This window comes from Hemitrygon akajei, chromosome 1 (genome assembly GCF_048418815.1).
Source record: "Hemitrygon akajei chromosome 1, sHemAka1.3, whole genome shotgun sequence".
Taxonomy (NCBI): domain Eukaryota; kingdom Metazoa; phylum Chordata; class Chondrichthyes; order Myliobatiformes; family Dasyatidae; genus Hemitrygon; species Hemitrygon akajei.
The window spans coordinates 156,158,889-156,178,830 of NC_133124.1; the positions used below are offsets into that span (position 1 = coordinate 156,158,889).

Consider the following 19,942-nt stretch of genomic DNA (forward strand, 5'->3'; position numbering starts at 1 on the left):
GCTGATGGGTTTCAGATTCAACCCTAATATGGAAATGACACACAGGCAGTAAAATAGAAACAGAGAAAACCTACAGCACAATACAGGCACTTGGGCACACAAAGTTGTGCCGAACTTGTCCCTGCCTTAGAAATTACTAGGCTTACCTATAGCCCTCTATTTTTCTAAGCTCCATGTACCTATCCAAAAGTCTCTGAAAAGACCCTATGCTATTCAACTCCACCACCATTGCCGACAGCCCATCCATGCGCTCACCACTCTCAGAGTAAAAAACTTACCGCTGACATCACCTCCATACCTACTTCCCAACAACTTCAACACATGTCCTCTTGTGGCAACCATTTCAGCTCTGGGAAAAATCCTCTGACTATCCACACGATCAGTGCCTCTCATCATCTTTTACACCTCTATCAGGTCACATGTCACCCTTCGTTGCTCCAAGGAGAAAAGGCCGAGTTCACTCAACCTATTCTCATAAGGCATACTCCCCAATCCGGGACAACATCGTTGTAAATCTCCTCTGCACCCTTTCTATGGCTTCCACATCCTGCAGTGAGACGACCAGAACTCAGCACAGTACTCCAAGTGGGTTCTGACCAGGGTCCTATATAGCTGCAACATTACCTCTAGGCCACCTAAATTCAATTCCACAATTGATGAAGGACAGTACTCCTTCATAATCAGAGAGTCAACCTGCGCAGCTGCTTTGGGTGTCCTATGGACTCGAACCCCAAGATCCCTCTGAACTTCCACAATGCCAACAGTCTTACCATTAATAGTGTGTTAACGCATGGCCAGGTGGTTAAGGCGTTCGTCTAGTTATCTGAAGGTCGTTAGTTCAAGCCTCGGCTGTGGCTTGCGTGTGTGTCCTTGAGCAAGGCACTTAAACATATATTGCTCTGTGACGACACCGGTGCTAATCTGTATGGGTCCTAATGCCCTTCACTTGGACAACATTGGTGGCGTGGAGAAGGGAGATTTGCAGCTTGGACAACTGCCAGTCTTCCATTTAAAAAAAAGCCTTGCCAAGGTGCAAATGCATGGTCTATCAAGACTATCGGAGGCCTACACACTATACCATTAATACTATATTCTGCCATCCTATTTGACCTACCAAAATGAACCACTTCAGACATATCTGGATTGAACTCCATCTGCCACTTCTAAGTCCAGTTTTGCATCTTATCAATGTCCCGCTGACAGCTCTCCACACTATCCACAACACCTCCACACTTTGTTTCATCAGCAAACTTACTAACCCATCTCTCCACTTCCTCATCCAGGTCATTTATAAAAATCACGAAGAGTAAGGTTCTCAGAACAGATCCCTGAGGCATCCCACTGTTGACTGACCTCCATGCAGAATATGACCCGTCTACAACCACACTTTGCCTTCTGTGGGCAAGCCAGTTCTGGATCCACAAAGCAATGTCCCCTTGGATCCCATGCCTCTTTACTTGTCAATACGCCTTGCATGGGATACCTTATCAAAAGCCTTGCTGAAATCCATATACACTACATCTACTGCTCTTCCTTCATCAATGTGTTTAGTCATATCCTCAAAAAATTCAATCAGGCTCGTAAGGCACGACTTGCCCTTGACAAACTCATGCTGACTACTTCTAATCATATTATAACTCTCCAAATGTTCATAAATCCTGCTCCTCAGGATCTTCTCCATCAAGTTACCAACCACTGAGGTAAGACACACTGGTCTATAATTCCCTGGGCTATCTCTACTCCATTTCTTGAATAAAGGAACAACATCTGCAACCACCCCCCCCCCCCCCTCACCAATCCTCCGTAACTTCTCCCGTTACCATTGATGATGCAAGGATCATCCCTAGAGGCACAGCAATCTCCTCCCTCGACTCCCAAAGTACCCTGAGGTACATCTCATCCACTCCCGGCGACTTATCCAACTTGATGCTTTCCAAAAGCTCCAGCACATCCTCTTTCATAATATCTACATGCTCAAGCTCTTCAGTCCGCTGTAAGTCATCTCTACAAGTGCCAAGTTCTTTTTTCCATAGTGAATACTGAAGCAAAGTATTCAGTAAGCACCTCTGCTATTTCCTCTGGTTCCATACACACTTTCCCACTGTCACACTTGATAGGCCCTAATCTTTCACGTCTTATCCTCTTGCTCTTCAGATACTTGTAGAATGCTTTGGGGTTTTCATTAATCCTGCCCGCCAAGGCCTTCTCATGGCCCCTTCTGGCTCACCTAATTTCCTTCTTAAGCTCCTTCATAGTAGCTTTATAATCTTCTAGATCTCTAACATGACCTAGCTCTCTGAACCTTTTGAATGCTTTTCTTTTCTTCTTGACTAGATTTATTACAGTCTTTGTGCACCACGGTTTCTGTACCCTACCATAACTTCCCTGTCTCATTGGAACTTACCTATACAGAACTCCACACAAATATACCCTGAATATTTGCCACATTACTTCCGTACTTTTCCCTGAGAACATCTGTTTTCAATTTAAGCCTCCAATTTCCTGCCTGATAGCCTCATAATTCCCCTTACTCCAATTCAACGCTTTTCTAATTTGTCTATCTCCAATGCTTTTATGAAGGAGACAGAATTATGATCACTATCTCCAAAATGCTCTCCCACTGAGAGACCTGACACCTGTCCAGGTTCACTTCCCCATACCAAATCAAGTACAGCCTCTCCTCTTGTAGGCTTATCTACATATTGTGTCTAGAAACCTGCCTGAATACAACTAACATAATGTTCATTCCCTGAGATTGCAGCGCGTGTAGCGGACAATCGCTGTACTGTTGGGGATCAGCAGCTCCCCGAAAGTGAAAGAACTCTGAATCAGGAAGTGCTGGGAGTTAATATGGCTTCGAAAGGACCGGCCGAGAGTTGGACCGAGGAGACAATTTGTCTCATCTGCCTGGATTTATTCACCGATCCGGTATCACTGCAATGCGGACACAACTTCTGTCGCTCTTGTATCACACGATGTTGGGAAAGGAAGGAGAGAAACTCCTGCCCGGAATGTAGAGAGGTGATTGCTGACCGCACCCTCAGGGTCAATCGGGTCTTAACAAATCTGGCAGAAAAAGCTCGAAGTATAAACCTGAATCGTAAAGGGAAGGAGAGTAAACTTCACTGCGAGGAACATGAGGAAGAACTGAAGCTGTTTTGTGAAACAGACAGGACATTGATCTGTCTGATCTGTGCAGTTGCGCAAGAACACAGAGAACACCGCTTCCTACCGATTAAAGAAGCTGTTAAAATCTACAAGGTAAAACTTACGCAAATTTGATACTCAACCCATCCTCCCTTGTCCGACCTATCAACACACGAGCCTCATAACCAACACACCATTCTCTGCATCCTTCGCCATCTCCAAAAGGATCCTAGCACATCTTTCCTTCGCACAGCCCATCCCAATCCCTCCCCACAACTCTCCGCTTTCTGCAGGGATCGCTCTCGATGTAACTCCCTTATCTGCTGGCTCCTCTTCACTGATCTCCCTCTTAGCACTTGTATCTGACTGCGTGACAGGTTCTGCACCTGACTCCTATACCTCCTCCTCGTCACCATTCTGGGCCACAAACAGTCCCAATGCAATGGAATTCAGTAGGTACATATAATGTCAGAGAAAAGTACACAATAGACATCCTGAAATAATGTTTCTCCGCAGACATCCACGAAAACAGAGGAATGCTCCAAAGAATGAAAGGGAGTTAAACGTTCGAACCCCAAAGCCCCCCACCCGCCCAGATCCCTCCGCCCACACATACGCAGCAGTAAGGCAAAGAATCTCCTCCCCACCAACAAAAAAAGAATCTGCACCCTTCACTGAGCACTCAAGCGTACAGCAAAGCATCAATAAAGACACAGACTTGCAGTACTACAAAGACTACTCGTTCACCCGGTAATTCGACATAAATCAGCTTCATTATTCATCAACCCCCACGCACATTTTCTCTCCGGCACCTGTCAGCTGGTTCTCATCCCCAACTGTTTTATTCTGGAGTCTGTCGCATTCCATTCCAGTCCTACTGAAGGGTCACATACCGAAACACCGACTGTTTATTTCCCGTGCATAGATGCTGCCTGACTCATTGAGTTCCTCCAGCATTTTCTGTGTGATAATCGGGTTTGTTCACCTGTTTCTTTTGATTTATCTTTGTTTCTATTTTCTTCACTCTCTGACTTCCAGGATCAGCTAAAATCTTCCTTAGACTCTCTAACAAAACGGAAATCAGACTTCCTGGAAAAGGAGCAGCAACAGAAAGAAAAGATTTCTGGAGTTCGGGTGAGGGACATTTCTGATATTGCTCTATAGTTTTGCTCTCTTTAATGCAGAATAGCAGAGTATCGCAGATCCAGTGACCTGCATTCGATCCTGACCTCTGGTGCTGTCTATGTGGAGTTTGAGTGTTGTCCCTGTTACCACAACACTTTCGGACACATCTCAAGGACATTGTCCCTGTGAAGGTCGGGAAGGGTGTTTATGAATCAAGTGGGATTTAATGTGTCAATGGGCGAGAATGGGTTTCAGGAAAACGGGAGGGGATGGTGTTGACCAGAATGCTCTCAGAAGTAGCGTGGATTTTCAAGGGCCATATGGTCACCTTAAATATATGTGAAGGAATGGCGTTGACGTGAATGCGCTCAGAACTATATGGATTTTACTGGACAATATGTCCTTAATGACATAAGGAAATACAACACAGCAATACAAGAAATTAATCTTCACCTTTCATTCGTCAGGAACAGTCCAACAGCGTTCAGACCCACATCACATCCCAGTTTGCTGAACTGCACCAGATTATCACTGAGAAAGAGCAGAGCTTACTCAGGGATCTCAGGAATGAAGAGGAGAGGATTCTAAATCCAATGGAAAAAAATCTTCGAGAGATTCAGGAGAATATAAGGTTAATTCAGGAGGAAATCACAAAGTTAAAGGAGCAGATGGATCAAAAAGACAGTGTGATATTTCTCAAGGTGAGGGATTATATTTTAATTTGTTTCTGTCGCAGGTCACTAAATGAACAGTGGTATATTTGAAATAAACACAGTACAGCAGCCGATTCCAACAAATCAATTGCTGCTGCTGGCCACCTCACACAGATTGTTATACCTATATGATGCGCTCACTAATCATTCCATAATGACATTCAAAATGTCGAAGAGATATGTTTGATACTTCATCAGCACCAGATAATTTTTAAGAAACGAATTTCAAGGTAATTAATCATGAAGTAAGCTGCAACTGAGTGCTCAATGAAATATGTGACATCGGTCCATCCCCAGCTCAAAACAGTCCAGAACAAAGTATAAACACGTAACTTATTCCCTTCCCATTTACCACACCCCCAGTTACGTGACTAGTTACCATTAAGGACACAGAGCTGTTGATTGTGTCCTTAATTACTACTTTACTTATCCTCTAAACCTTCCATTGATGCCCAGTTGCAGTCACAGACTGTGTCTGTGTGACTGGTGCAATGGGTGTGAGGATCTCTTTGTTAATCAGTGAAAACAAAGAATATGACCCACACATCAGAGTTATCCTCTATATCTGGTCCATCAGATTATGGAAACTTTCACTGTTTCTTTACTTTTTCAGATAAGTTTCTCATGAGATTATATCCTATTGGCTATAATAAACAGTCCATTCAGCCTATCTTTTCCTATCAATTTCCCCGCTTCCCTCCTCGCACCCAGCAACAGTGCCGTGAACTCCACGATCTCTCATGAGTTTATTCAGTTTCCCCATTAAATTCAACCTCTGTTGTTCCACTGCAGCTGCTGCTGTGGCAGTGAGTTCCACATCCTCCTCACTAAATTTATCGTGGGATTTATTAAAAACCATCTGGTAGTTTATCTTTGACTGAAGGTCTCCCCATAAGTAGAAACATAGAAAACCTACAGCACAATACAGGCCCTTCGGGCCACAATGCTGTGCCAAATATTTATTTGCATCAGAAAGTACCTCGGGATACCCATAGCGCTCTATTTTACTAAGCTCTATGTAGCTATGATGGAGTCTCTTAAAAGACCCTATCGTATCTGCCTCCACCACCGTAGTCTGCAGCCCAGTCCATGCCCTCGCCACTCTCTACATAAAAATCTTACCCTGTCATCTCCTCTGTACCTACTTCCAAGCACCTTACAATGGCGTCCTCTCATGTTAGCCAGAAATTGAAGTACTTTCTCCACCAGTACGCAATCAAATCCATTACTAATCTGAAATTGTTCCATTTTATCATTCTGACATTTTAACCAGGTTAAAATGCACAACCAGTCCGCACTTTCCTCTAAGTTTCTTCCTCTCAGTAATGGTCTAATTTTCAGAAACATTCCCTGTAATTTTCCCCGTGGTTCTGATTGTTCGTTTGAGTGAGTGACTGCGGGAGTGGGAATTTTCAACATCTTGTAATGATTTGGATGAAATTCAGGATGTCGACAGTAAATCAATGTCTAATCAGTTTTGTCTTTTATTTATTTCAGGAGGAAGCTCATCAGAACAGGAGGTAGGACATGCTCTTTACTGAAACCCATTATGGATTTATGAAATCGTTCAAAATACCAGTTTATCACCAGCAGTTTAATATTTACAGAATTAGTGACGATGTCCAGGAATTGTCAGTGACAGATGAGGCTCTACCAGTTGAAAAATTCGTTCACCTCTATTTGTTGAACACAGTGCTGAGAGAAGCACATGATGCCATTAATAGAGGTAAAACTTACAAAGATTCATTCCGCCTTGTTTATGAAACATGATTGTTACAATTTAAAGCAAAGATTATCTGTAATAGTGGACTGAAGGGGAACTGAAGTTTATTCCACATCAACCCCACTGACTGGGAGGCATCACTGTCACATGGTCAGCTGGAGATTTCAGACCACTGGACACACCAGCACATGGTCACAATACAACCAATACACGGGACTGGCAGATGAACCTTTGCGTCCTGAACCCAGGCATACTGCACTAACATGCCAAGGCATGATATTGAATCCTACCACAGGAGCTGGGAAATTAATACTGACTTGATGCTATTGCAGGGAATAAAAGCAGGTATCAGTGTGGTCACCGGGATTTTCAGAAAAATACACATGTTTTGTGCTGAGTACAGAGTCTGATTGACACAGGTCTTTCCCCTTCTGGATCCACAACTCTCACTGTTGTTAGAGGGAGAAGAGGGGATCAGTAGTGATAGGGGACTCAATCGTTCAGAGAACAAACAGGAGAATCCATGGATGTGAACGGGACACCCGAATGGTATGTTGACTCCTCGGTGCCAGAGTCGGGGATGTCTCGGATCGTGTCTGCAGCACTTTAGAGAGGGAGGGAAAACAGCCAGATATGTTAGTACATTTTGGGACAATTCCGGAGGAAGTAAAAGCAAAGAGCTCTTGAAAATATAATTTGGAGAGCTTGGTAGAAAGCTGAGAAGCAGTACCTCCAGGTTTGTAATTTCTGTATTGCTGCCTGTACCACGTGCTGGTGAGGGTAGAAACAGGTTAATTTGGCAGATTAAAGATGGCTGAAAAGCTGATGCAGGAATCAGGGCTTCAGGTTTTTGGATCATTGGGATCTCTTCTGGTGGAGGTTGACCTGCTCAAAACGGATGTATTGGACCTGTACCCAAGGGAGAACAATATTCTCACAGAGTGTTGCAAGGGAGTGACTGGGGACGAACCCAAGTGCAGGGCACAGGCAAGGAGGCAGGGTGGCAGGGTGGCGCTAGCACAGTCGCAAACGTGGAACAGGTTACCAGGGAAATCTTGACTTGGAGACAAGGTTTACGTTGAAAATCCAGGGAATGGAGCAGAGCTTAGAACTAACAGTACTAAGGGATCAGGAAATGAGGTTTACAGACACCAGAATCGCCAACGAACTGGCGATCCATGACTGAGCCGCCAGAGTTCTAATCCCATATTCTTTAATGGGAACCAGGTATGCTGTAATTAATTGAAATAGCCACAAATGGGATTCAGGAGATGGGAATTAAGGCACAATCAAGGAGGTAGGAGTGAGATGGGAGATAGCCATGGGACTATGACACAGAGAGGTTCCATAGAGCTGTTGGGGAGGGTTTAAACTAATTTGGTTGGGGGGGGGGGTGTGTTGAGAACGATTGAAGGGACAGGACTTATGGTAAAAATGGAAAGATACCATGCAGTCAGACTGTCAGATAGAGCGGACAGTCTGGATGCAATTGCAGCCAGCAGGGTGAGTATCAGAGCTATAGGGATGCAGAATAAAAAGGGTAGCAGATACAGTAAAGCAAGTGTTATAGTTCAATGTATGGCATATGAGAAATAAGGTGGATGACCGTGTTGCTCGGTTACTGATTATCAAGTATGATGTTGTGGCCATCACTGATTCATGGATGAATGATAGTTGCAGTTGGGAGCTGAATGCCCAAGGTTACACAATGTATCGGTAGTATAGGAAAATATGCTGTCCTGGTAAATAAGTAGAGAGATGGGACATAGGATTGGAAGATGTTGAATCCTTGTGGGTTGAGGTAAGGAACTGCAAAAGTAAAAATGACCCTGATGGCAGTCATATACATGCTGCGGTACCATTTCCCAGAAGGTAGCAACTGGCACAGTTTGTGGTTGGGGTGACTCGGGTCTCCAAAAATCCTTCGGGCCCTTTTTACACACCTGTCTTTGTAAAATGATATCAAATTGTTTTTCAAGTATTGCAAAAAAATAAAATAGAGATGAGAATGGATATAGGACCATTATAAAATAAGGCCGTGTATAACAGGCAATAAGCAAGAGGAGTAGGAGTAGGCTATTCGGCCCTTCGGGACAGCACTGCCTTTCAATGTGATCATGGCTGATCATCCACAATCAGTACCCCGTTCCTGCCTTCTCCCCATATCCCTTGACTCCGCTATCTTTAAGAGTTCTAGCTAACTCTTTCTTGAAAGCATCCAGAGAATTGGCCTCCACTGCCTTCTGAGGCAGAGCATTCTATAGATGCAAAACTCTGTGTGAAAAGGTTTTTCCTGAACATTCTAAATGGCCTACACCTTATTCTTAAACTGTGGCCTCTGTTTCTGGACTCCCCTAACATCGTTAACATGTTTCCTGCCTCTACTGGGTCCAATCCCTTAATAATCTTAGATGTTTCAATCAGATCCCCTCTCATCCTTCGAAATTCCAGTGTATACAAGCCCAGTCGCTCCAATCTTTCAACATACAACAGTCCTGCCATCCCAGGAATTAACCTTGTGAACATACGCTGCACTCCCTCAATAGCAAGAATGCCCTTCCTCAAATTTGGAGACCAAAACTGAACACAATACTCCAGGTGTGTTGTCACCAGGGGCCTGTACAACCACAGAAGGACCTCTTTGCTCCTGTACTCAACTCCCCTTGTTTTGAAGGCCAAAATGCCATTAGACTTCTTCACTGCCTGCTCTACCTGCATGCTTACTTTCAGTGACTGATGTACAAGAACACCTAGATCTCGTTGTACTTACCCTTTTCCAACTACTGAACCAACTACTTTGGTTCTGTCTTCACTAAGGAGGACATAAATAATCTTCCGGAAATAGTAAGGGACCGAGGGTCTAGTGAGATGGAGGAACTGAGGGAAATACATGTTAGTAGGGAAGTGGTGTTAGGTAAATTGAAGGGATTAAAGGCAGATAAATCCCTAGGGCCAGATGGTCTGCATCCCAGAGTGCTTAAGGAAGTAGCCCAAGAAATACTGGATGCATTAGTGATAATCTTTCAAAACTCCTTAGATTCTGGATTAGTTCCTGAGGATTGAAGGGTGGCTAATGTAACCCCACTTTTTAAAAAAGGAGGGAGAGCGAAACCGGGGAATTATAGACTGATTAGTCTGACATCGGTGGTGGGGAAAATGCTAGAGTCGGTTATCAAAGATGTGAAAACAGCACATTTGGAAAGAGGTGAAATCATCAGACAAAGTCAGCATGGATTTGTGAAAGGAAAATCATGTCTGACGAATCTTACAGAATTTTTTGAAGATGTACCCATTAGAGTGAATAGGAGAGAGCCAGTCGATGTGGTATATTTAGATTTTCAAAAGGCTTTTGACAAGGTCCCACACAGGAGATTAGTGTGCAAACTTAAAGCACACGGTATTGGGGGTATGGTATTGATGTGGATAGAGAATTGGTTGGCAGACAGGAAGCAAAGAGTGGGTGTAAACAGGACCTTATCAGAATGGCAGGCAGTGACTAGTGGGGTACCGCAAGGCTCAGTGCTGGGACCCCAGTTGTTTACAATATATATTAATGATTTAGACGAGGGAATTAAATTCAGCATCTCCAAGTTTGCGGATGACACGAAGCTGGGCGGCGGTGTTAGCTGTGAGGAGGATGCTAAGAGGATGCAGGGTGACTTGGATAGGTTAGGTGAGTGGGCAAATTCATGGCAGATGCAATTTAATGTGGATAAATGTGAGGTTATCCATTTTGCTTGCAAGAACAGGAAAACAGATCATAATCTGAACAGTGGCCGATTAGGAAAAGGGGAGATGCAACGAGACCTGGGTGTCATTGTACACCAGTCATTGAAGGTGGGCATGCAGATACAGCAGGTGGTGAAAAAGGCAAATGGTATGTTGGCATTCATAGCAAAAGGATTTGAGTACAGGAGCAGGGAGGTTCTACTGCTGTTGCACAAGGGCTTGGTGAGACCGCACCTAGAAAATTGTGTGCAGTTTTGGTCTCCTAATCTGAGGAAAGACATTCTTGCCATAGAGGGAGTACAGAGAAGGCTCACCAGATTGATTCCTGGGATGGCAGGACTTTCATATGAAGGAAGACTCTATCGACTAGGCTTATACTCACTGGAATTTAGAAGATTGAGGGGGGATCTTATTGAAACATATAAAATTCTAAAGGGATTGGACAGGCTAGATGCAGGAAGATTGTTTCCAATGTTGGGGAAGTCCAGAATGAGGGGTCACAGTTTAAGGATAAAGGGGAAGCCTTTTAGGACTGAGATGAGGAAACACTTCTTCACACAGAGAGTGGTGAATCTGTGGAATTCTCTGCCACAGGAAACAGTTGAGGCCGGTTCATTGGCTATATTTTAAAGAGGGAGTTAGATATGGCCCTTGTGGCTAAAGTGACCAGGGGGTACAGAGAGAAAGCAGGTATAGGGTTCTGTGTTGGATGATCAGCCATGATCATACTGAATGGCGGTGCAGGCTCGAAGGGCCGATTGGCCTGCTCCTGCACCTATTTTCTATGTTTCTATGTTTTCCTAACTTGACACCATTCAGATAGTAATCTGCCTTCCTGTTCTTGCCACCAAAGTGGATGAGTTCACATTTATCCTCATTAAACTGCATCGGCCATGCACATACCGACTCACCCAACCTGTCCAAGACACCTAACATCCTCCACATATTTCACACTGCCACCCAGATTTGTGTCATCTGCAAATTTTTCTAAAGTTACTTTTAATCCCTTCATCTAAATCATTAATGTATATTGTAAATAGCTGTGGTCCCAGCATCGAGCCTTGCAGTACCCCACTAGTCACTGCCTGCCATTCTGAAAAGGATCTGTTAATACCTACTCTTTGTTTCCTGTCTGCCAACCAATTTTCTATCCATGTTAGTACTCTACCCCCCAATATCATGCACTCTAGTTTTGCCCACTAATCTCCTATGTGGGATCTTATCAAAGGCTTTCTGAAAGACCAGGTACACTACATCCACTGGTTCTCCCTTGTCCATTTTCATAGTTACATACTCAAAAAATTCCAGAAGGTTAGTCAAGCATGATTTACCCTTCCTGTATAGCAATGGGGCACAAAGAGATGACAGATTAACTAAATGAGTATTTTGCACAAGTCTTCTCTGTGGAAGACACTAACACTGTGCCAGATTTTGAAGAGTGCCAGGGAACAGTGCAGTTACTGTTACAAGGGAGAAGGTTCCCAAAAAAGGTGCATAAGTCACGCAGACCAGATGAACTGCACCCTAGTGTTCTGAAAGATGTAGTGGTAGACATTGTGGAGGCATTTGAAATGATCTTTCAAAAATCATTGGACTCTGGTATAGTGCTAGAGGATTGGAAAACTGCATATGCCACTCAACTTTAAATAAGGTGGAAGGCATCAGAAAGGAGATTATAGACCAGTTAGCCTCACCGTTGTGGTTGGGTAGACATTAGTGTCAATTGTTAAGTATGAGGTTATGGAATACTTGGTGACACTGGAAAAGATAGGACAAGTCAGCATGACTTCTTTTAGGTAATATTTTGCCTGGCAAACCTGTTGAAGTTCTTTGAAGAGATTACAAGTGGGATAGATAAAGGGGTTGTAGTGCATGTTGTATGTTTGGACTTTCAGAAGGCCTTTGACAAGGTTGCACATTTAAAGAGGAGCAAACGGACAAAATGTTGGAGGAACTCAGCAGGCCAGGAAGCATCTATTGAAAGGAGTAAACAGCCGACAGCTCGGGCTGAAACGCTTCATCAGGACACCTATGGCTTAATTGTCCATTAAATTCATCCCTTGTCCCAATGAGGGACTGTGACCGATGGGGTTGTGGTTAAGGTGACAGAGGGATCCTCATTTCCCATCTTTGACCCCTCCACCTTCTCACTACGTCTACACACACAGTTCACACACAGGCTTTCCACCCCTCTCTCACCAGGTTCTGGTTCACTCTGTTGATGTTGGGAGGATGTTTCCTACAGTGGATGAGTCGAGGACCGGATGCCACTGCCTCTGACTATAGGGATGTCCATTAAGAACAGAGATGAGGAGAAATTGCTTTAGCCATGGGATAGTGAATCTGCAACAGACAGCTGTGGAGGCCAAATAACTGACAATGCTTAAAGCAGAGCAACACACACAAAATGCTGGAGGAACTCAGCAGGCCAGGAAGCATTTATAGAAAAGAGTAAACAGTCGACAGTTCGGGCTGAAACACTTCACCAGGACCTGTGTTGCTTAAGGGTCCTTGCAAATTCTTCCCCTGTTCTCATGAAGGCCTGAAGGTGATGGGGTTGTGGGAAAGGGGACAAAGGGATCCTTATCTCCCATCTGTGTCCCCCTCCACGTTTTCTCATTATGTCTACACACACAGGCTTTCCACCCCTCCCCCATCTGGTTCTGGTTAATCTCTGTTCAATCGGCTGTTCATCTCTTCCCTACTCATTCCATTATTACCTCCTTTACTCTCTTGAACCTACACAGTCCCCCACCTCACACTTCATACTCGCAAATGAATGCTAACATTGAATGAAGGGCCTGTTGCTGTGCTGTACTGTTCTATGTTCTCTGTTCCCTGTTCAGAAGAATGAGAGGAGATCACAGTGAAACATTCTTTCAAGGTTCAGCAAGCAGGACACAGGGAGGATGTTTCCCTGTCTGAGTAGTCAATGTTCAGGTGTCATGGTCTGTTTGGAATTCTCAGCACCGGAAGGGGGTGGGGAAGAAAGGGGGGGTTTGGGGATTCTTAGCCATTCAGTTCACAGAGCCATCGCCGTACAGCATAGAAATGTGCCCTTCGACACACCATCTCTGTGCTGACCTATTTACCCATCTACATTAATCCCATTGACCGGCATTAGGTCAGTCTCCTTCTGTGCCTTGCCTATTGAAGTGTCTCTTAAACACAGAGGACTGGAGGTGTCGGTGCTGGGGCCGCGTGTGTTTGACATTCATATTATTGATTTGGATGAGAATATTGGTGACATAGTTGTTAGTTTTGTGGGTGACACTAAAATTAATGGTGTAGTGGACAAGGAAGAGGGTTATCTCTGTTCACACTGGGACCTTGATTAACTCTAGAGCTGGGTACAAGGACAATGTTTTCAAATACATCTTGGCAAGGACATGGATAAGAAAGGCGAAAGGGAATAATGGGAAAAAGGGAACTCATTAAAGCAAGTTAGTTGGCATGAACAAATTGGACCGAAGAGCCTCTGTGACCACCTGTTTAAATCCATTCACCCATCCCTTCCCATCTTAATCCACGCTTTTCCCGCACTCGTTTCCGCTGTCCATCTCACCTATTTCTGTTTTTGTGGGAAGATGTCGACCTGAATCGCAGACTGTTCATCTCTCTCAACACATGCTGCCTGACCTGCTTGGTTCCTCCAGCATTTTGTGTCTGTTTGACCGGGAAATCTCTGCTCTTTGTCCAGCGGAAAACCCTTGGGGTGACAATAGTTGTCCATCCGCTATCATTGGGTCGAACCACGGGAAAGGTTCGTGTCGGCCACTCGACTGCGCTTGAGGCCCAGCGGCCTTTCCCAGATCCTGGAACCGTGCTGAGTATCTCCCCGATCCCCCATACTGCACTGTCCCAGTCTTCCCCCTAACCCCACCCCCAGTCCCGGGGTCGCGCTGCCCGAGTCTCCCCCCTGATCCCCGGGGACTCTGTAATTCTCTGCTTCTCCCCCCAGTCTCTGTCACCCTGGATGTGGAAACGGCGCATCCGTGGCTCGAGGTGTCTGAGGATCGGAAGAGTGTGAGATGGACTGGGACCCGAAGGGATCTCCCTGACACCGGGAAGAGATTCACACACTCGGAATGTGTGCTGGGATTGGAGGAAATCACATCGGGGAGACATTACTGGGAGGTGGAGGTGACAGGGAATCGGTTCTGGTGGCTGGGGGTCGCCGCAGATTCTGTGCAGAGGAAGGGAGCTGTCAGAATGAGTCCAGAGACCGGATTCTGGATCATCGGGCTGGTTGATGACGTGTTACAGTGGGATTATGACGTGTTCGGTGTTCACACCTCCTTTGATTCCCGTCTGCCTGCCTGTCCCATCCCCGGGAGGGTGGGAGTTAATCTCAGTTACGAGTCTGGGACAGTTTCATTTTACAACGCGGAGACCAAGTCCCATCTCCACACCTTCACTGGGAATAAATTCACTGGGAAACTTTATCCTTTCTTTGCGATTTGGGATGAAAACCAGTGGCTGAAAATCTGCTCCAGTTCCGCTCCGGGTCTGTAAGCGGGTCGGGTCCCTGAACCGGCATCAGGAGTAAAGTCTCTGTAAATATAAAATTGCAGAGAATGATATAAAACCGAGATGAGATTTTTTCGTTCCATTAATTTTAACTCATTCACTGCGTCCGTTAACCGAACACAAAAAACTGCGGATTCAGCAGCAGCCACGGGCGGCGTGTCATAAAGTCCACTCATACATGCACAGGTGTAATCGGGCAAGTGGGGGCTGTGCTGACTGGAAGAGGGCTGTCAGAGTGAATCTTGTTAAGACCACAAGACATAGGAGCAGAATTGTGCCATTCAGCTCATTTACTCCGCTCCACCATTACATCACAGTTGATCCCAGATCTCACTCAATTCCACACACCTGACTTCTCGCCATGTCCTCTGATGCCCATATCAATCAGGAAATGATCAGTTTACACCTTAAGTATACCCATAGACTTGGGCTCCACCGCAGTTTGTGGTAGAGCATCCCACAGGTTTACTACTCTGCCTGAAAATATCCCTCCTTAAAAGGCTTTTTAATTTGCCTTTTGTTGGGTTTTAAGAACATCTCAATAATCCAACCCCACTCACCTTTGCTATCTTATATGCCATTTCCACAGATTTTACGCTGTCCTTAATTTCCCTTATGAGCCATGGCTGCCTACCCCTGCCACTTAGAACTTCTTCTGTGGGACATGTCTATCCTGCTGCTTGTAAACTATACCCAGATATTTCAGTCAACTCTATTCAGCTGTCATTCCCACAGTATCCTCCTCCAATGCAACTGGGAAAGCTCCTCTCTCATGCCTCTGTAATTCCCTTTATTCCATTACGAGAATGATACATGTGACTTGGGCTTCTCCCTCTCAAATTGCAGTAAGAAATCAATTGTATTATGATCACTGCCTCATAAGTGTTCGTTTACTTTAATTTCTCGAATATGATCAGGTTATTACACAACACCCAATTTGAGAAGGCCTTTCCCCAAGTAGGCCCCAACACAAGCTGCTTTAAAAAGCCGTCTCGTAGCTATTCAACAAATTCCTTCTCTTGAGATCTGATACCAACCTGATTTTCACAATCCCGTTGCATATTGATCTCCCCCAAAACAATTGTGACATTACCATTATTACATACCTTTTCCTGCTCCAGACTGCAAATTAACAGTCACTCCCATAACTTAATAAAGTTTTTATGTGAAAACTATAAACCCCCCAAAGATTGTACTGAAGACGACATTTGATTTTGTTCAGTCCTACATGTTTCACACTGTAATAGTCTGTGTTTAACAGTTGTTACTCACCCCGTAACAGGTTAAAAGGACCAGCAGAAATGGAACACACCTGGAGTCTGAGTCTACTGTTAACTAACACTATTTTATTAGTGTCTACATAATAAAATTATAAAAAAAAGATAAAGTAAACGGGTTAGCAGAGTTTATGCATATATAAGTGAATAAATATGAAACCCCAAACTTCTTCAGGCTTAGGCGGTAAATGATACAGTTTTACGATGGTATATGTGTGAAGTCAGTTCAGTTCGTGATATTGAGTTGAGTAGATAGAGGGGAGAGAGAGAGGTGATTTGTTTTCCCAGTGCGCCGATGCCATCGAATCTTCCCGTTGTCCTCTGAAGTCCCTGTTAAAGTCACCGACTGTGATCACACAGAAGAGAGTGCCGTTTTCCCACGGGAAAACCATCAACCCAGGCAAGGGCTAAACACACCGATAGCTTTCCACCGGTCACCCGTTTTCCACACTGTGAGCAAACCCCACCGTTTTCATGGGCACACAAAGCTCATTCGGTGTCCGTGTCTCTGTATTTCTGCGCGTCTTCTGTGCGTCTGTCTAAAAAACAAGCTGGCCTTGTATTTATCTAAACTTGCTGAACACCAGCTGTCCATTACATGGCTCCGCCCTTTAGTTTCCATAACAACTCATAAGCTGTTCGTTGCTCTCTCTCTCTCTCTCTCGCTCTCTGTGAATCAGTAGCACGCCCTCTCTCTCTCTCTTTAAAGGAACAGTCCATATTGAATAAAACTTACGATCTCGTCACATCATCCTGTTAGGAAAAATTTTGATCAAGGAGCAAACTTTCTGTCTCACTATCGATTATACAGCCTGAAGCAATACATGTGTAATTATCAAGAACATAGCAAAAACGTATACAAACTTGAGCTTAACATCTGGACAAACAGTCTGCTATAATGTTGTCAGTACCTTTCACGTCTTATTTCCATGTCATATTCTTGCAGGATCAAAGTCCAGTTTAGTAATGTACTATTCTTATCCTTCATTTTACTCAGAAACACTAATGGATAATGGTCCGTGTAAGCCACAAGTGGTTTCTGCGCAGGACATCAAAATGTTGCAAAGCTAAATTGAGTGATAACAATTCCTTTTCAACGATAGAAATTTTTTTTCTGATGCGCATTAAATTTCTTTGAGAAATAAGCTACTGGATGTACACTGTCATCATCATAATCATTTGGATAACAGTAACAGGATCTGTCCAATTCAGCATGGATTTACGAATGGGAAATCATACTAGACTAATCTTCTGGAATTTTTTGAAGATGTAACTATGAAAATGGACAAGGGAGAGCCAGTGGATATAGTGTACTTGGACTTTCAGAAAGCCTTTGATAAGTTCTCAAATAGGAGATTAGTGGGCAAAATTTAGAGCACATGGTATTGGGGGTAGGGTACTAACATGTATAAAAAATTGGTTGGCAGACAGGAGACAGAGTAGGGATTAACGGGTCCTTTTCAGAATGGCAGGCAGTGACTAGTGGGGTACCGCAAGGCTTGGTGCTGGGACCGCAGCTATTTACAATATATATTAATGATTTAGATGAAGGGTTTAAAAGTAACATTAGAAAATTTGCCAGTGACACAAAGCAGGCTGGCAGTGGGAAATATGAGGAGGATGTTAGGAGAATGCAGGACAGGTTGGGTGAGTGGGCAGATGCATGGCAGATGCAGTTTAATGTGGATAAATGTGAGGTTATCCACTTTGGTGTTAAGAACAGGAAGGCAGATTAGTATCTGAATGGTGTCATGTTATGAAAAGAGGAAGTACAAGGAGATATAAGTGTCCTTGTTCATCAGTCACTGAAAGTAAGCATGCAGGTACAGCAGGCAGTGAAGAAAGCTAATGGTATGTTGGCCTTCATAACAAGGGGAGTTGAATATAGGAGCAAAGAGATCCTTCTGCATTTGTACAGGGCCCTGGTGACACCACACCTGGAGTATTGTGTTCAGTTTTGGTCTCCAAATTTGAGGAAGGACATTCTTGCTATTGAGGGAGTGCAGCGTAGGTTCATGAAGTTGATTCCCGGGATGGCGGGACTGTCATATGTTGAAAGATTGGAGCGACTGGACTTGTGTACACTGGAATTTAGAAGGATGAGAGAGGATCTGACTGAAACATATAAGATTATTAAGGGACTGGACACGCAAGAGGCAGAAAGCAGGTTCCTGATGTTGTGGTTGTCCAGAACCAGAGCCCACAGTTTAGGAATAAGGTCTAGGCCATTTAGAACGGAGTTGAGTGAAAACTTTTTCACCCAGAGAGTGGTGGATCTGTGGAATGCTCTGCCTCAGAGGCATTGGAGGCCAATTCTCTGGGTGATTGAAGAAAGAGTTAGATAGAGCTCTGAAAGATAGTGGAGTCAAGGGATATGGGGAGAAGGCAGGAACGCGTTAATGATTGTGGATGATCAGCCATGATCATATTGAATGGCGGTGCTGGCTCCTGCACCTGCTCCTGCACCTATTGTCTATTGTCGTCCTTTTGCAACAATACTGCCCCAGCAGCTTCATCACTAGCGTCTACCGTGATTGAAAATGGTTTATTGAAATCAGGTGCTTTGAGAACAGGCTGATGACACAGGATGGTTTTCAGGCGTTCAAGTTCCACTTGGCAAAGTTCACTCCATACAAATCTTTCACTCTTCCCTAGGAGTTTCGTTAGGGGGAGACCGATGTCTGCGATGTTTTTACAAAACTTACGATAATACCCAACCATTCCTAAAAACCTTCTTAATGCTCTCTTGCCAGTCGGAATGGGAACCTCCGTGATAGCCTGAACTTTGGCCTGCACAGGAGCCAGTTGGCTCTGGCCTACTACATAGCCAAGGTAAGTGACGGTGCCATGGCCAAATTCACTTTTAGCGAGGTTTACAGTAAGATTGGCCATGGACAGCCTTTCAAACAATTTCTCTATTGCCGAGATATGCTCTTCCCATGTTTCTTTCCATACAACCAAATCATCAATATAAGCCCCTGTATTTTCGAAACCTCGAATCACTGAATTTATCATCCTTTGGAATGTTCCTGGAGCATTTTTCATCCGAAAGGGTAAAACATTGTACTCATACAGTCCAGATGGTGTTACAAATGCAGGTATATCTCTAGCCCTTTCTTTCAAAGGAACACACCAGTATCTCTTTAATAATTCAATTTTTGAAAGGTCCTTAGCATTTCCCACTTTATGAATACAGTCATCCACTCTCGAGATAGGATATGCATCTGTCTTGGTTACTGCATTAACTTTTCTGTAGTCGGTACAGAATCTCATGCTTCCGCCCGGCTTAGGCACAATAACACAGGACGACACCTAGTCTGAGGTAGATGGCCTTATGATGCTGCGTGTCAGCATGTATCCAATTTCTTGTTCAGCCATTTTACTTTTGGCCAAGTTCATTCTGTAAGGGTGCTGCTTAATCGGATCAACTTTATCTACAATTACGTCATGCACAACAGCTGTGCACTGTTTAGGAATGTCAGGCAATAAATCGTTATACTTGCTAATTAAGCACTTCAAATGATGCTGCTGCTCAGACTCCAAATGATAGATTTTACTGTCAATGTTTTCCAAAACAACAGAATTTTCAAGCCTTGTGGAGACTACACTTAGCTTGTTAAAAGAATCTGGTACCTCGTTACCAGGCTCCACGCCCTTACTTGCTTTCATAACAGTACTCACAGGTGATGTCTCCGTGT

General features: G+C 44.2%; 1 protein-coding gene across 2 annotated transcripts; it reads left to right on the plus strand.

Annotated features, from left to right (window-relative positions):
- Positions 1–2,844: 2,844 nt before the first annotated feature.
- LOC140734039 (zinc-binding protein A33-like) lies at positions 2,845–15,712 on the plus strand. 2 transcript variants are annotated; one of them, XM_073057646.1, is made up of 6 exons: positions 2,845–3,261; positions 4,186–4,281; positions 4,740–4,973; positions 6,483–6,505; positions 6,593–6,711; positions 14,399–15,712. In XM_073057646.1, the coding sequence occupies exons 1-6, from the start codon at positions 2,851–2,853 to the stop codon at positions 14,950–14,952; spliced, it is 1,437 nt and encodes a 478-aa protein (XP_072913747.1). In that variant the 5' UTR covers positions 2,845–2,850; the 3' UTR covers positions 14,953–15,712. The 2 variants fall into 2 exon arrangements, with proteins under 2 accessions (XP_072913747.1, XP_072913804.1); XM_073057703.1 differs by having other exon boundaries at positions 4,746–4,973.
- Positions 15,713–19,942: the final 4,230 nt, after the last annotated feature.

Coding starts and splice junctions, on each gene's coding strand:
- LOC140734039 (XM_073057646.1), top strand. CDS start 2,851: ATGGCTTCGAAAGGACCGGCCGAGAGTTGGACCGAGGAGACAATTTGT. Junction 4,282..4,739: donor AAAAGATTTCTGGAGTTCGG/GTGAGGGACATT, acceptor TTCATTCGTCAG/GAACAGTCCAACAGCGTTCA. Junction 6,712..14,398: donor ACATGATGCCATTAATAGAG/GTAAAACTTACA, acceptor TTCTCCCCCCAG/TCTCTGTCACCCTGGATGTG.